We start from the raw sequence: 18,272 nt of genomic DNA, 5'->3' as shown, positions 1-18,272 counted from the left end.
AACTACGGAAATAGCCGGGTCACTTCTATCAAAAAAAAGATCAATTAGGCTAAAAGTAAAAAGACCACATTTAGTAGACTTTCCCCAGCAGAAAATAAATAGACAATGCTAAAGAACCTCTTTCAAAGGGTCAGTTCCCTCAGCCACTTGGAAGTGTAGCAACAAAACAAGTTCAACACAGTATCAGATATTCTTGGGAGAGATAGCACCATTGAATTGGCAAGGCAAGTTCATTGATAAGATGGGCCCTACACGTGTATACGTGAATAGTTTCCTAGACTTACGTTCACTGCTCTTAAACTACATAACTGCCAATTCACCAAGGACAGGCATGTGGCTTAACAGCAACCTCTCCAAGACTGTTTACTTCTAGTAACAAAGACATTAAAGATTGTGCTCTGTGGCATTATGTCATGTCTGGTAAGCATGCACTATTTACAACCAATATGGTTTGAATTTTAAAAAAAAATAAGTGCCATAAAGGTAGGTGCAAATTCCAGAGTACACAAAATATAAACCAAGGCCTAATAAAAATTTGACAAATCCAGCCTATGAACTAAAATTATCCACAAAGTCAAGACAACAGAAACTAAACGGTTAAGAAAAAAAATCCAACGTGGACAAGCACGGTAAGTTTTAAAATCTACTCAATTTTCATAATTGGGCAAGGCAGGCAATATGGAAAGAAGAAACCAGGTACTAGCTGAGCAGTAAATCTCTATACACATTGGCCACTCATCAAGTTCTGAATATACAACTCTGCTAGACACTCTTAGAACTTAAAAGTACTTGCCCGTCAAGAAGGCTGAGGAGGAAAAGAGCATCCACTGGCTTTCTTGCCATGTTCCAGGTGACTGGTGAGGACAGGGGCTGAAGCCAAGGCATCGAGGAGGACAATGCAAGAGACCAACTATTACAAGTAACCCAGACTCAAAGGAGAAGAAGTGCAGGTTAAGTTAACTTCAGCCACCCTGTGGGTTGAATTGGTTGTAAATGTTAGTCTGGACCCTAACAACCATCTAAAACATTGTTTCCATGAGAAAAGGCTCCAATTAACATCCTGCACAGTTCAGACAGGCAGCATCTTTATTTATGAGAAGATCATACTTTCATAACGGCAAACACACGTAAGATACCTGTCCATCTCAACTGGACAGCGAAAGTCACTATCTACCCTCAGCATGAATGACCCACTACCAATCAGTCCATTGGAATATTCTTAAATTGTGTAAACGCCACCACTAAGTAACTCTAAAATCCTGTTCTCCTAAATGTGCTAAAGAGCAATACGTCACTGAGAAAAAACGATGGAAGAAGAGTTTTAGATTCAACACTCCTTTAAAACCAAGGTGCAAAGCCAGGATTCAAGTCTCCAGCGCAGCCCAACCCAAGAAGCCCACTCAACTTAGTGGTTTTCCAATGGCTCCCTTAGAACAGCTCCAGATCACTCTTTAAAGAGTGAGAGGCAGTAGAAACATAGCGTTTGCATGCAAAGGCTTCTGAGTTCTGCCACTCATTACCCAAGTGGCCTTAGGCAAGTTAACCTCCCAGTGGAGGATTCCTCATCAATGATAACGTGACACAGGGATAACCATATCTGTCTGGTAGTTGTGAGGATTAAATAAATTAATGCATATGGCGTGCTTAGAACGGCAGCCGGCTCTAACACTCAGTAAGTGGCTGCAGTTTATTATTAAATTGATACCCTTCATCATTACTATCACCATCATTGAAAGCATGTGGCCAGAGACACCATATTTTAAGTTGTTTCTACCCCATCCCCTCCTGGTCCCAGCCCTTACGCATCATTTAGGATTACATTACAGGCACCGCACAGCTTCATTCGCCACCTTCTGCTTTACAACATAATACCACCTGAATCACACTTCACAGAGCTTGACAACCCAACTCCTCCCCCAACCAGTATTCAATCGGTACTTAGAGCATCAACTTATTAAATGTCATACAAATAACTAAAGAAAAGCTGATCCTCTGTTTTCTCTTAAAACAAAACAGAATTTCCTTAGGATTTCTAATTAGATTCTGTTTTCCCCTTAAAAACCTCCTGCTTCAAAGGAAGATTCATTCTCTCCCTAGTAGACATTACCACATTCTCCCTGCCCTGACTCACAGGTTCACACACACACACACACACACACAGACAAAAGAGCAGATTTTTACTCCCAAACACAGCAACAGCACATTATCATAACATAATTTCTGCCAAGGTCTGATTTTCAATCTCCCTGTGGCTAGGAAATCAGTTTCTTTCGCTTCAGCTTTGCTAGGAGGAGAACAAAAAGTAAGAACAGGACAGCAGCTGCTGCCACTTAAGGGAGGAGACAACGACACAAAAGCCCTTTCACCAGCAAATTTCTTAACTCCCTCCAGGGCCTCCCACCAGTATCTATTTAAGTTCCCGCTGCCAGGAATTCTGGACCCAGCTCCAAGAGAAGTAATTGGTCCCACCACAGTAGACCACACTTTCAACGGCCGCCCAGCTCTTAGCCACTCTTACAGAGTCCCTGGTCATGACACTTGAGCCCAGTTATATCCTCTACATTCCATTTCCTGTCATGAGAGAACAGGCCCTAGGAAAAAACACAGGTCCCTGGTTGTAAGCAGAATATCCTACTTTAAGTTGGGAAAAGGTTTTTGTGGCTTTTTTTCAATTTGAGTGAATAATTAAAATATTCAGAGTTCTGCCAAGCCAGACAGAAACAATTTGCCCCTCACTGAGGTCAACAATAAGGTTAACCTGGATTGGAAGTCCCTTCTGTTCCTACTACACAAGCCCATTCAGCCTGTGTCCACCTAACTAAGGAAGGCCAGGAGCCAGTCCCCAAACGGGTAGCACAGGAACGGTGCAATAACACTCCCCCATAATGAGGAGGTAGCCATGTTTCCTTAAGAAAAGCGTAGTCCTCCTTTTCCCTCCCATATTTTATGAATGGTGATTTATCTTGTTACAACAGCTGTCCTTCCATATTCATTCATTCCAAGCCCTTGCATTGAAACGTACCACGATTAAGATTCTAAGAGTAACACAGCACTAATAAGTTTAGAAATTTGCTCTTATCTTAATGAAAAACATGGTCTCTCCAAATAAGCCAAGTCAGAAGGGAGAAACGCTCTTACTGGGCTGCATTATACTCACAGCCGAAAACTGAACCAAAGTACTGCAGATGAAGGGGACACGTACTGAAGGGCATTCCATTACAATACACACGTCAGGGGAACACACCTCAGTGAAGCACCTCTCCAACACAAGTTTCCATTGACAATTAAAAAAATCTTTCAGCCAAGTATTTTTCTAGACATAGCCTTAGTTTTAAAAATTACCAAAAAGCTGCCACTTTTTATTGGTGCTCAAGTAGTAATTAACTTGGATGGGTACCCAAAGGCTAAGAACACTAAGCTGAATTCACTCTGCCAGCCAGTCTCCAGGAAGGATGCTCAGGATCCTGTTCTGCCCAACTGTGAGGCTTACAACAAAGCAACCACTGACATATTTGAACTAAGAACGGGGTCAACGCCGAGAAGCAAATTCAAATCAAAACCTGAATGTGAAATTACACAGGCATCGAAGATACTTACTCCACTCACATTTCTGCTAAATCTGCTTTATAATCCTCACTGTAGATTTTAAGGAGACAAAAAGGGGGAGGATCTTAATTAGAGCACTGGAGATCGGCTCTCGAACAGGACTGACTTTGCAAATAATTTTTCACATTACACTTCACCCTTCCAAACCTCAAATGGACAAGCAATCATGTGGGCAAGGATTTGTCAGAACAGTTTATTAACATCCAGAGGCCTGTCCAGCAAAAGCATATGATTCAGTGAGAGATTATCAGATAAGTCAAAGGACGGTCACCCCCACACTGCAATTACCTATTTCGTCCCTGCAAAGCCAATTAGCAAAATACGTACAAAATGTAGAGCTAATGGGACTGTGCATTCGGCCACCTGTATCAGGTAGTTCATAGAACTTCTATTTCTAAAAAGACTACTTTTCAGGGGATATTTCAAATTTAAGCAGATTATTACAGAAAAGGAAGGGTCTTAAAAATACTAAGAGCTAAATTTAGATGGCTGAATATGTTCTGTGTTCCGCGAAAAGTATACAAATGATACACATATTTGACAATGTTGAAATAGATAACCCACTACAAAAACTTGGTTGTATTACCCAACCAATGCTATAGTTTGTGTTTTTTCCCTCCCAAAGCCCAGTACATAGTTGTATATCCTAGTTGTAAGTCCTAGTTCTTCTATGGGCGATGCCACCACAGCATGGCTTGATGAGCGGTGTGCAGGTCTGCGCCCAGGACCTGAACCAGTAAACCCCGGGCCACCAATGCGGAGTGTGCGAACTTAATCGCCAGGCCACTGGGGCAGCCCCAATGCCATAGTTTTAAGTCAAGTCAAAGGCAAGAAGCAAACAGACAAATAAGCCGATTCTTGGTCTCCACAGCCAAGGGAGTCCTGTACAGGCCGCTTTCAATTAGCCTAATATTAAATACATCACTAGAAGAGAAAAGAGCACAGCAGACAGAGGCAATGAGCAGAGACTGAAGTTCTAGAAAGATGCCAATAAACCTGACCTGAGCCAGGCCAACTCCATTTCACACTGAGCTTTAGGGCTGTGTCCTATGGGATCCCCACTGGTGTTCCTGAACTGCCTCTGCTTTCCTTCCTCAGACAGGCACCTCTCCACACTTCCAAGCTGCCCCAGAAATTAGTTAGACAAACCCAAATGAAAATTCAGCATACCTAATTTTAGTATTTCTAGCGCACCAAACATGTTGACTTTTGCAGAAGGAATTCACTACAATTCCAACTGGCGTGCCAGAAATCTCTAGAATAACTTGGGCTGGTAATTCTACTGCCAGAAATACATCTTGTAATGTATACCAGGGTAAATATTATTATATCACTTTCATTCAATTTCAAAAGCATATAAACATAAATCTATTGTATGCTATTTATTTTTCCTCTGTAAAGCAAGGACTATAGAATAGGTGACCCAGAAATTTCCAACTTTCCTCTCTCTTTTAAATCTCAGTATTTATACAAATGCATAACAGTTTTTATACACCTACCAACCCCACTGCACACCACCCACGTTCATCTCCTGGCCTGCCACTAAGTTACCCCTGGAAAAGTCTGGCACCGCCACTCAGCTTGAAAATTACTTTAGCTCTATTTCAGGATACTGCTTTGTTTGGCTGGTTGGCTATTTGTTTTTCTTGATAGTCAGAATATTTCAATCTCTTAAATTTATAGGCGAAAAATACCAGTCTCTAAATGAGTCTTTAAAATGCAACGATAAAAATACTCTTTTCATTTAAAAGAAAACACTCAAAAGACAGCGTTCACATAAGTCAAGTCATGAAGGGAATGTAAATTAAGATTTTGGTTCTATACTCGTGCTGCATAGCAATGTCTCAGTCGAGACAAATGGCATGTACAACGGTGGTCCCATAAGATTAGTACCACACAGCCTGGGTGTACCGTAGGCTACACCATCTAGGTTTGTGTACGTACACTCTCTGATGTTCACACAATGATAAAATCGCCTAACGATGCATTTCTCAGAATGTTGTCTCTGTCGTTACGTGAGGAGCGACTACATTTTCTGTCTCAAGTTTAACTTGTTAACAGTTCTTTTATAGGCTTTCACAGCCCATGTTAGGGAAGAAAAAAAAGTAGGAATAATTGTCCTTAGGAAATTCACAAAAATACTTCATAGTTTCAGCTTCAGTTCTTAAGTTTTGAGTATTTTTCTGTGTTGACACCATACCCGAAAATTCTAATTCATATTAGAGAGTATGACCAAAAAATATATATATTCTACCCTTCAGATGAGTTATTACTAAGTGCTGTTGGTTATTCTATTTTCTCCTGAATTAAACTATTACGAGTATTTTGATGGGTGGTATATAATTTGTAGATTATCTAACACACGCTAGTGGTATATAATTCTTTAGAAAAAGAATCCCTTGAATAAACAAAACTGCATTAAAAATATGACAGCCTCTAAAATAACTTATTTCCAGGACAATAATTATATTTTTCATCTGCTATAAACCTATAAGCTGTGGGAGCGGGTAAGTAGGGGTGGGTAGCGACTGAAGAATTTATTTGTAGCATTACTGAATATAAACTTAACTGTAACTTAAGTTTGAAGTATCATATTAAGTTTTAACAGAGTAAGAAAAACATCCTTTGAGAAGGGACATTCACAAAAGAAACACCAAGAAGATTAATAACAAACTGAACTCTCTCCATGGCTGACTGGTGTTGTCATTAGCCAATTTCCTTCTATCTCAACCACCATTCTCAGAGGAAAGGACATTCCAAGTCAAAATAATCATTAATTTACTCATTCATTCTTTTTAAAGTTTAATGAGCAACTTCTATATGCCAGGTACTTTTTGCTGGGGGCTGGGGACAGAAAATGCACGAGCTAAAAGCCTGTCTGCCCTTCAAGGCGGTCTGCAGCTGAATTGGGTCCCCCTAAATTTGTGTTGAAGCCCTAACCCCCAGTGCCTCAGAATGTGACTGTTGCTCGAGAAAGGGCTTTAAAAGAGATAAATAAGTTAAAATGAGGTCATTAGGGTGACCCCTAATGCAATATAACTGGTGTCCTCCTAAGATGAGCTTAGGACACATACATACAGAAGGAAGATCATGTGAAGACACAGGGAGAAGTCAGCCATCTACAAGCCAAGGAGAGAAGCCTCAGAAGAAACCAACCCTGCCAACACCTTGATCTTGGACTTCTGGCCTCCAGAATGGCGAGAAAATAAATTTCTGTTTTTTAAACCATTCAGTCTGTGCTACTTGTTATGACAAAACCCTAAGAAACTAATACAAGGGCTCACATTTCATCTGGGGAGACTGACTTGAAACTGTAACATCTGGGAAAAGCAGCTAAATTAGAGATTTGTACAAGCGCCAAACGATAGACTGCAGCGTGAGTTGGCCATCTCAGATGTTCCGGCTTTAGGACCTTATCCTAGGTGGAAGAATATCGTAAGAAAGCATTGCTACCATTTCCGAAAGACATTAATAGATCTAATACATGCTAGGGAGCTTTCCCATGTGATTTCACTTTATCATCACATAAATCTTGTAGTGATTTTGAGGGTACCCATCCTCTAGATGAAGAAAGTCTATTTTAAGAAGATAATTAACTTGCTCAAGATCACTCAATAAATTATGGAAAGAGCCAGAATTCTGAGCCAGGTTTTCTCAATGCAACATTCCACTGCCCTACTCTGCCTCTCAAAACCTGGAGGAGGGACCACAGCAGATCACATCATAGAGTTAGGCAGAGTCTTCTCTCTTTGCACGGTGTAATTCTGCAGGTGTGCAATAATCTCTGCATGACATGCCAGGTGGTGGCAGTGGTCCTTCTAAGTGTCAGTCTGCAAACGTACTAGCTGGAAAAACTCAGAAGGGCTTCACAAAGTTACAGCAAAACCACAGAGATGCTTCTGATAACAGAGGCACAAACTTAGAGATCAGTATCAGTGGTAATGATTTCAATTTTTCCAGTTTTTACTCATTATGCCGTTGGGTTCCTTTCCTTCCATCTTCATGGCTTACTACCATCAAGACACCTGCACCAGGATAAAGAGTATGCATATGCACTTTTATACTGAGCCCTAAGAGAGACCAATGGGCAAGTGTGAAGGAGCTAGCACAGGGCAGATGTTTACATCGGAAAAAACGAGAGGGGCAATCAAACCAGAGTGATAAGAGCAGATTTACCTGTTTCTTCATCTATTTTGAAAACACCAACACCAGAACCATCTCTAATGGAATAGCGGATCTCCCCGTCTCTTCCTGTGTCCTCATCATGAGCTGATACTGCCATTACTGATGAACCAATAGGGACGTCTTCCTTCACTACACCCTTTTCCACAAAGCTGGAAAACACCGGCGGGTGTAAGTTCTCATTCACATCAATGACCTCAACCTCAACATAACAGGTGGAAGACAGAGAAATCGGCTTCCCCTTGTCCTTGGCCCTCACGGTGAGATTATATACTTGCTTCTTCTCAAAGTCCAACTGCTGCACAATTCTAACCGCTCCGCTGAGCTTATCCACATCAAAGTTTCCTTCTCCGTGGTCCAGAAGACTATATCTCACTTGACTAGACTGACCTAAATCAGGATCATAGGCCTCTAACCACATGATTATGGTTCCTTCTGGAAGGTCCTCCCGAACTTTCACACGATAATTAGGTGGAATGAACTTGGGTGGGTTGTCATTAACATCCTCTAATGATACTTTCAGAAGTACAGTGGAAAGCAACTGAGGTTCTTCGCTGGCCTGATCCCTGGCTTCAATCTTTAAGTAATGCACATGCTGTAGCTCACGATCCAGAGGATCCACAATTTTAACAACACCGGTCATGCTGTCAATTGAAAACTTATCTGTGTCTGTAAGAATGGAGTATGTCACACGTCCGTTTGGCCCTAGATCTTTATCTGTGGCTTCGACCTGGATGATTTCACTATTGATCTCTTTGTCTTCACTCACTTCAACAAAATAGCGCTCCTGTAAAAACTCAGGTGGATTATCATTGGCATCCAAAACTCTGATATCTAGAAGATGCCAAGCGGCCTTCTGTGGTATGCCAAGGTCCGAGACTGAAATATTCAGGGTATATTTGTCCGTTGTTTCACGGTCAAGTGGAGATAAGATTTTTAACATTCCAGTTTCCATGTCAATAATGAAGCAACTATCCTCATTTCCTCCAGAAATTGCATAGACCAGTTTTCCATTGAAACCAGTGTCAAGGTCAGTAGCATTCATGGAAATTATGTTGGAACCCACAGGATGGTTTTCCTTTACCTCGATCCCAGTGGGAAGAGTATTTCTAAATTGTGGGGCATGAGCATTGACAGAATGAGAATCAAAGAAAATATCCTCGACCTCTCCCTGACTATGTAATTTATTTGCCTGCAGGAGTTTCTCGGCCAGCATTTTGGCAACGCCAGTCTCTTCGCACTGCAAGTTTACCGGCTTGCGACTGGCAGCCACGGTTATGTTGATGTATAATGGTGTGGCAAAATTTTCTCCATCGGTAGCTGTAATTCTCAGACTGTGAAATGACACCTTTGCACCTAAGCCATCCATTAGCGGCTGCTTTAATGACAATACCCCAGAGTTGGGGTGTAAGCTAAACAAATCTAGTTCATTGCCAGCTTCAATCTGATAGCGGACCAACTGAAGTTCATCAGCATCGATCGCAGACACAGTAGTTATTTGCTCTCCCACACCAAGATCCCTGGGAATGGTCCCTTCACAATTGATTTTCTCAAACAAGGGTGTGTTGTCATTCAAGTTATTGAGAGTAAGTGTGGCAAGCACTTCAACTTCCCGGCGGTATGGCAAGCCCCAGTCTGACGCTCGAATCCTCAGAGTATAAACCCGGGGCATGAGCTCATAGTCCAAGTTTTCTGAAGTACTCACTGCACCAGTGAAATGGTTGATCACGAACGGCACATGGTTTAGATTTGCAATACTATAGGTCACGTAGCCGTTCTCACCCTCGTCAGGGTCCACAGCACTCACGCTTATGACAGTAGTACCAACGGGCACATTCTCATCAAAAGATGCTTTGTACGCCGTCTGGGTAAATTCAGGGGGATTGGTGTTAGCACTCACGACTTTAACCAAGACTCTAGTAGAGGCTTTTCTGTCGCTTGTTGTGACTTCAAGTTCAAAATGGGCTGCCTGCTGTCTCTTAATTGGTTCTAAAATGGAAATGAGACCAGTGTTGTGATTCAAACTGAATTTAGCTTTTCCAGGTGTACTTTTGAAAACATATCTCAGGTGAGAATAACGAGGCGTAGCTTTCACCATGACCACAGGTGTGTTGGAAGGAGCAAATTCGCTTATTTCTGCTCTGTACACGTCCTTTTCAAACCTGACTGGCCCAGCTTTGAACTGTGGGGAAGTCACATGAATTACTTTTACAGAAGAGAACTGGGGAGGAGTTCCCTTATCTTTAGCCTGGAGCGTCAGATTGTAGCCAAAAGGATGACTGTCCCAATCAATGCCACCAACTGCTTTGATTTTATATTCTTTACTCCCCGGAGAGGACCTCACTGTTCTAAATTGTTGAAGGAGGTCACCTGCCACAATGCTTAAAGAAGCTATGTCCCCATTGGCACCCTGATCACAGTCATCCACTGTGACGATCGCGTACGTTGGGTCCTTGTCCAGTTCTGACGGCGATAACGTCACTGCTGTTATCACGGGAGCACATTCGTTGGCTTGTTCTACATGAACGGTCAGCTTGGCCATGCTGCTGATACCACTGCTACCGTACAGTTTCATTCCCCGGTCCACAGCAAGAATTTCCATCTCATAGAGCATGGTCTCTGCGTAATCAAGTCTACCCGTTAAAACTACTGCCCCACTGGTTGGGTGAATAGCAAACACGTCTGTTCGATCTTTAAAACTGTAGTAAAACTCTCCATTGGTTCCTATGTCTGCATCTGTGGCACTGACTCTTGCAATACTGGTCCTTATGGCTGTGTTTTCAGGTAAAGAAACACTGTATGAGGTGGGTGAGAACAATGGTCTCAAGTCGTTTGTATCCAGCACCTGCACCCTGACCACTGTTCGTGCTTCAGCGTTAGTATTTTTTTCAACTGCTTTGACTATCAAGGTGTAATGGTCTTTCACTTCTCTATTAAGAATAGCTGTATTTCCTCCTTTGGTCCTTATTCTTAGAAAGCAGAAGTCTCCAAGGATATACTCTTCAGCTTTGAATAGGTTTTCATTGTCTCCTGAGACAATTTTGTACCTTAATTCCCACACTGGATTTGTAATGTAAATACCCATCTTTACAGGATGCCCGACGTAGGTTTTAGCGGCAGAGTTTTCGTGCACAGTGACATTGTACTGGAAATGTGTAAACTGCAGGGGAGTCTGCTCAAGTGTTTGGCTTGCATCACTGTCTCCAAAATGTTGGAGGAGGAGGAGCAGAAGCAGAAGAAAGGCCAAATGTCTCCCCATCGCTTAACTCTCAGGAACCTAAAAGAGAAAAAAAGAAGAATCATCACTTTGGGGAAATAAAATAAAAAAGTGTAAACTTATTTCTTAAAGTTTGTCTTAGATCTTACATTTTAAGAAAATATTTTCCATCCATATGGAATATGAACAAAGGCAATGGTTTTCATTTTTTCTGTTTTCCAATATAAGTATCAACACTCTTCTAACATTTCTAGAATTACTGAGTTTCAGAACAATTTTTTATTCATATTTTAACAACTCAAGTTATAGAACCACGAGTATCAGATGATAGACTATTAGGTGTAACAACTAAATTGTATTCTTATACCTAAATCTTCAAGGCAAATACAAGCAATTGTTAAAAAGGTAGATAATGAACATTGCTTACATTTACTTATATACAATAAATTAAGTGCTCAAAAGCTCGCAAACTTAATGCCACTGCCATTATTCTGAGCATGGGAAGCTTCACACAATTCAGAACAACAAAAAACCCTCAACAATGGTTTTCTATGACCTCCCGTAATCACAGCTCGTAATCTCATCTCAAAATTTATCCTGAAATTAAGTTATTTCTTTGTAAGAATGATTAAGTTCACTCCCTACATAATGTAAGGGTTTACTGCCTCATTTAGCACTATATAACTATTAAAGGTATTAAAATAATTATATCATCAAGTTTGACACTGAGGTCATTTCTGAACCACCAACATGAGCCAAAAAAAAGTCAGTTCACAAAGGGGAAACCAGCAGCTTGATATCAAAAGAGAACTTTTTCTCTCTAAGCCAATGGAGCAAGTCTCATGGACCACACCAATGTTTTAGCACCACTGCTGTCAACAACCAGTGCTCAGAGTGCCTACGTCTTCAGGGCACTGAACAATCTGTCACCCGAACGCAAGTCACACACACACGCACTTCACAATGCTACATCCCTTCCAGCAACATACATAGACGCCAATCAAGGCACAAGGTGGCAGGCACTGTGGGAGGGTCAGAGGGGGAAAGAGGACATTTGAGAAGGGGCTGCCTTCAACAAGTGGGAAGGTGGGCAGTCCACTGGGCTGAGGCCTGGCAGGGGAGCAGGACCATTATTTTCAGACCAAGGGTTCCTCTAAATGCCAACAAATTCCCCTTGTAAATCCGTGGATCTCCACAAAACATCCCAGCGCCGGCCATCAGCAGAGGACAGCAGTGGACCCTTGGCTAAGTGGCTCTCAAATGGACATTCATGAAATGTGAATGCTACCAAAGGTGAAAGAAACAGCACACCCGAGGCTGGTTCAACAGCCAGGCTGAAATCAGCATGGCCACACTAATTTACAGAATCTTAACACAGCTACTGCCAACTTTGCCCCATTAGCCATTTCATGAGGGGGAAAAAAAACAAAAGCCCTGATATGCTGAAAGCAATTAGAAGCTTAATTGATACTGAATCACGTTCATGTTGAGCACCCTAACTTGAACTTTAAGCAATCATGCCTTCTCCTCAGCAGATAAAGTCAGGAAATTAGACAGATTTTTGGCCTCCAGGAGAACAATTATCATTTAAACAAAATAAGGCGACACTCTTTTCCTAAAACTCTCTCTTAATTTGGTCAACAGTTCTAATACTCAGGGAAATTTGAATATTATGTAATGATCCAGAAATTTTGTCACAACAAGTGAAACTTCCACCCAATTTAACCTACAGGCATTGAGAACCTGCTATCGGACAGACAGTGCTCGGTGCATGGAGGTAAAGACTGTTTCTAAAAGACAAAGTTCCCAATCCCAAGAATCTTACCAACTAGGAATAAAAAATATGTATACAGAAAACGCTCTAAAGGACACTTAAAAAGATGATGTTAAACAAGCACTCTTTCATTTAAGGAGACACATTATTATTATTCACTTTATTAGAAAGTATTATATCAGGATTCTATTGCAAGCAAATAAAATATTTTCGCTTTAATTCTACATATAAAATCTTATGCAGCCATTAAAAAGACTAAGACAGCTCTCCATACGTTAATATGTAAAGATGTCCAGGTATATTAACTGGAAAAACTAAACTGGTCCCATTTATGGTTGTAAAAAAGGGAAAGGAGATAAATTATGTGCATGGTTCATGGAGGTGCTTAAAAATGGACGGAAAAATCCTGGACAGATAAAAAATAAACTGTTAAGAGCGGTAACTTCTGGAGAACAGGCAGCTGAGGGAATGTTTATATTTTCACTTTGCTATATGAATTTTTTAGCCTAAGTACATGTTATCTTTATCATCCATTCACTCTCTTCATCAATGACATGATTCATTCAACGAATGTTTAATAAGCACCTACTATGCGTCAGGAGCAGTTCTGGATGCTGGGGTTACAAATGTGGACCAAGCTACCAACAAACCCTCATGGAAGATATGTTTCCTGGGGAGACAAACAAGTAAAGCGAGGGTTTCAGATGCTGATGATTAAGTGCTAAGGAGAAAAAGAAAGGGGCAAGAGACGCCCTGGTCAGGAACCTGAATTTGAGAAAGAGAGACCCCGATATTCAAAAGAACCTCAGCTCTACTGACACTTGGGGCAGATAATTCTTGATTGGGGGCTGGGGGTGGAGACCTGTCCTGGGAACTGTAAAATGTTTCGTATTATTCCTGGTCTCCACCCACTAAAATCTCCTCCCCCAGTTAAAAATGTCACCAGATCCTGCCAAATGTCCCCTGGGGCTCAAAATCCCCTCCAGTAGAGAAGCACCAGGTAGAGACTCACCAGAGACCAGTGTGGGGCACAGTGGGTGAGGGGAGGGCAGTGAGGGAGATTTTTTCTTAACAAACTTTTAATTTTAGAATAGTTTTAGAGCCACAGAAAAGTTAAAGATAGTCTCCCGTATTGTCAATATCTCGCATTATGGTACATTTGTCACAACTGGTGAACTGACATGGATACATTGTTACGCACTATTTAAGTCCCAATGCCCTTTCTTCTGTCCCAGGATCCCATCCATCCAACACCACCATATTACATTTACTAATTACATCTCCTTAGTGGCCCTCGGACTGGAACAGTTTCTCTGATTTTCCTTGTTTTGAGAAGGACTGGGCAGGTACTTTGTAGAATGCCCATCAACTGGAACTTGTCTGATGTTTTTCGCATGATGAGCCCGGGGCAGTGTGTCAGGGGGGTGGGGGGAAGATCACAGAGGTGACGTGCCATTTTCATCGCATCCTATCAACGTGACGGATGGCTGCTGAGGCTGACCTTGCTGACTCGATGAAGGAGAGCGTGTTGGGGTGCTCCACTGCGCAGCTACTCTTTGCCCCGCCCTCTGCACTGCAGTCTTTGGAAGGAAGTCACAATGCGCAGCCCGCACTTAAGGGGTGGAGAGAGATGCTACATGAATGACTTCGAATTCTTCTAGAAGGGAGATTTGTCTATTCTCTCCTATTTCTGGGATTTATTCAATCACTTCTTTAGATCAGTATGGACTCGACGAACAGCTGTTTTTAGGATTTTGAATTTTACTGTAGATAAAATGAGAAACCACTTGAGGATTCTAACCAGGGGAGTGACATGCTCTTACGTAAAGTGAAAAGGGTCACGCCAGGACCTGTGTTGAGAAGTCAGCGCGGCCAGGGCACAGCTGGGGGGAGACCAGGTGGAAGGCGACTGCAATAGCAGAGGGGAGCCCAAAAATGTAATGGGGTGAGGGGAGGGGAGTGATGAAATGCTGGATGGACTTCAGGATTTGCTGATGAGTTGGAGGAAGGGGAGGGGGGAGGGGGGAGAGAGAGAGGTAGCAAAGAAGATTCCAACGACTGTGTGCTGAGCAAGAACTAAGCTGTGAGGTACTGAGAGGGAAGACAGAGGAGGAACAAGTGAGGCAGGAAGAGCAGGGGTCCGGCTTTGGACAAGTTAAGGGGGAAGTGCCTACTGTTATCCAAGGAAGGATTTCGAGCGGGCAACCAGATGTGTGGTGGTCCAGCCTGAAGACACGAATGTGAGAGCTGCCAGAGTATAGAAGATGCTATTTAAAACCATGAAACTGATGGGATCACCAATGGACAGCACAGAGTAGAAAAGAAAACCAAGGACCGAGGGCCCCGTTGCTCCCCAAGATTTAGATGACAGAAGAGGAGACGAACCAGCAAACGGACAGAGCAGCCACTGCAGGAGAAGTGAGAAACAGCGGTGGGACAAAGACAGGACAAGTCAATCTTTTTGTACATTTCAAGCCCAACTTTAGAACTCGGCAGTGCCGCCTACATGCTGGCCAGCGCCATGCTGCTCGCACCACCACTGCTGAAAGACCCTAGACACTCGCCTCAGCCCCAGGTCACAAGGATAGGCCCAACCTGTCAAGTCACTGCAGCTGCTCATCCCCATGGCATCTCAGCCACTCGGTCCGACCACAGCCTCCGGCACCACGCACTTCTCTCTCACGACTGGATTCCCAAACACCTGGATCACCTTTCCAAGTCACACACCACAGTTCTGGGACACATCGCAGCAGGAATAAACTTTCTGCATCACATTCATAACCAAGTCCTTTTAAAACCCTGAACTTACTTTGCCACCTTGGCTAGCAGAATGCCACTATAATAAGAATAAATTATTAAATGCAATTCTCTTTTCCTTTTTTTAACAGCCATTGAAATTTTCCTTTTCTTTTTTTTGCAGGCAAGGATTCACCCTGAGCTAACATCTGTTGCCAATCTTCCTCTTCTTTTTTCCTCCCCAAAGCCCCCCAGTGCATGGTTGTATATCTTAGCTGTAGATCCTTCTGGTTCTTCTGTATCTGCCGCCACAGCATGGCAACTGACAGGTGGGCCGTGTGGTTCCATGACCAGGAAACGAACTCAGGCCGCCAAAGCAGTGAGAGCATCGAACTTTAACGACTGGACCATCAGGGCTGGCTCTAAACGCAACTCTTTTGATTAGGAAAAAATCCACCTTTTAGGAGACATTACCTTACAGTAACGTAACCAAGAACTGTGAACTCGGGCTTCACTATAAAATGCCATGATCAAGAAACCATGGCTGTTACTCTACGTAAAAGAAATCATACAGCCGAAGGGGGGAGCGGGGAAACCAAAAAAGATACTAATACCATTTCATCTAAAAAGTACATTATTACCTAGCGTTCACGCTTATGAAAATTAAACTCCAAAAACCATTTTAGCCAAAGGATACACTTTGATATTTCGAAGGTGATCACTCCACTGAATTCCTGAACTCATAGTCATTTAGGATTTCTTCTACGCATTTTCAAAGCGAAAACAAAGAATGTTTACCTAGCTCAGCCTTTAGGGAAAAGAGCCTCAGGTCTAAAGCTTAAATACCTTTAGTAGAGATTTCCTAAAATCCATAGGAGAGAAAAATAATTCTCCTAGTAGACATCAGATATTAATGTGCTCAGATTTCTTCCCATAAAGTGTTTTCATCAATTACTGTGACTGCACATTCTGTAGCAAACAGAACAAGGCCCCAGAGCTGAGAAGGTAACTGTGTAAAATGCAAATATTTAGATCCCAAGCTGAAGCTTCAGAAGCGTTTCACATGCTTCAGAGACAGGACATCAGATGGGACACAGCATTACCCAATGCATAAATTCTGTTAAACGCTGTATATTTATTATTTAGAGGCCACAATTCTCAGAAACGCTATCAGTCATTCCAGCCCTCAAGGCAACAGGGAAACCGCATTAAACTTTCCATTCCACGTGATAATAAAAATACACAAAAATGAGTCCAGTCAAGAACTTTGTGTTCCCCTCATCACGCGCTCCTGTGTGCTCCCATTTTTGTACCAGCATCGGTGACAGCATCACTAGAATTTATCTTATTGAAATTTAGAGCTTAATGTTCGGTTGGAATAGTGTCACATTTTAAAAGTATTTTTTAAAGACGACTAAATTGCAAGGAAGAGAACTACATTTTTCAAAGAAGAATGTCATGAAGTTGTCAAAAAAACAGAATAGGAAATATAAATGACTCCTGTTTTTTAAAAATGTTGTCTATTGAATAAATGTTTAATGATCTCTAAAATCACTTAATAGGAGTCAAAAGAAAGGAATGTATCTTACTAAGAAAGCCTGCTTGATACTCAGGGATAATCCATTCACAGCTTTCAGACATTTACAGCAGAAAAAAAAAAATCTGCATTTTTCTAATACATTGTAATCGCCACAGACGGTACTTTTAAAAGCTTTCATTCTTATACTGAAAAATTAATGGGTAGACTATGTTTATTTTCTGGATGCATCCTAAATCTTTTAAAGCCATCTTAATACATTTTTCTGTAAAAATGGGGGTGGGGGGAGCAGCTATGAACCTAGAACTGAACAGGAACCTTAGGCTTGGTATGTATCATTTAACTACTTCTGGTAGCTCTGTATGCTGTTCATTTTGATTGGAGCTGCAGTAAGTCTGATTACTCTAGCAATGTCTTAATTTAAATACTGCCTTCAAATGATCCACCACTGACCCAATTTACAGTCTTCAAACTACTGATACTGACAGTGTGGAACGAGAAACCTGTCTCCTCTGTACATTATAACTCTTGCAGAACTTAACAACTTCAGCATTTACATGATTGAATCAATCCAAAATAATTTTTTAAAAGTTTCCTTGCTCTTAAGAAAGTTAAACAGATTCTCTAATTTTTAAATAGCCTCCATATAAAATCTATGTAATTTACCTACTACATGAACCTATCAAATATGTCTGTGGACACTATGAAGATGACTGTTTCCCTCTGTTCTGTGTTACTGTGACATAAAAGACAAGACAGGGGCCAGCCCCATGGTGTAGTGGTTGGGTTCACACACACTGCTTAGGTGGCCCAGGGTTCATGGGTTCAGCTCCCAGGCACAGACTTACACACCACTCATCAAGCCATGCTGTGGCAGCACCCCCCATACAAAATAGAGGAAGACTGGCACAGATGTTAGCTCAGTGACAAGCTTCCTCAAGCAAAAAGAGGAAGACTGGCAACAGATGTTAGCTCAGGGCCAGTCTTCCTCACCAAGAAAAAAAAAAAGACAAGACAGGTGAAGAAAGGCTGTGGGTATATTTCAGGATAGGCATCTCTGTGCTATTCTCTTCTCTCTCCTCTCTCCTCTTTTCACACACAGAAACACGACCACTATATATTAGTTATCCTCCAACCACTTCTCCTCATCCACATGCCAGGGCAAAATTTGCCCAAAGAGAAGTCCAATCATCAGACTGTTTACCTCCTGTGATTTAAGA

General features: G+C 41.9%; 1 protein-coding gene across 11 annotated transcripts in view; it reads right to left on the bottom strand.

Moving 5' to 3' along the window:
- Positions 1–18,272, bottom strand: part of FAT1 (FAT atypical cadherin 1) — a 130,662-nt gene that overhangs the window by 103,209 nt on the left and 9,181 nt on the right. For all 11 annotated transcript variants that reach the window (XR_011498897.1, XR_011498898.1, XR_001400369.3 and 8 more), the window contains exon 2: positions 7,783–11,065. Coding sequence is in view for 6 of the 11 variants with exons in the window: in XM_070500108.1 (XP_070356209.1) it covers positions 7,783–11,047 (3,265 nt within the window). In the remaining 5 variants the exon portion in view is untranslated. The remainder of the gene's footprint in view (positions 1–7,782; positions 11,066–18,272) is intronic.

This window comes from Equus asinus, chromosome 27, assembly GCF_041296235.1.
Source record: "Equus asinus isolate D_3611 breed Donkey chromosome 27, EquAss-T2T_v2, whole genome shotgun sequence".
Classification (NCBI taxonomy): domain Eukaryota; kingdom Metazoa; phylum Chordata; class Mammalia; order Perissodactyla; family Equidae; genus Equus; species Equus asinus.
Note: the sequence above shows the minus strand (reverse complement) of the source record. Positions and strands in the feature narration are given on the sequence as shown.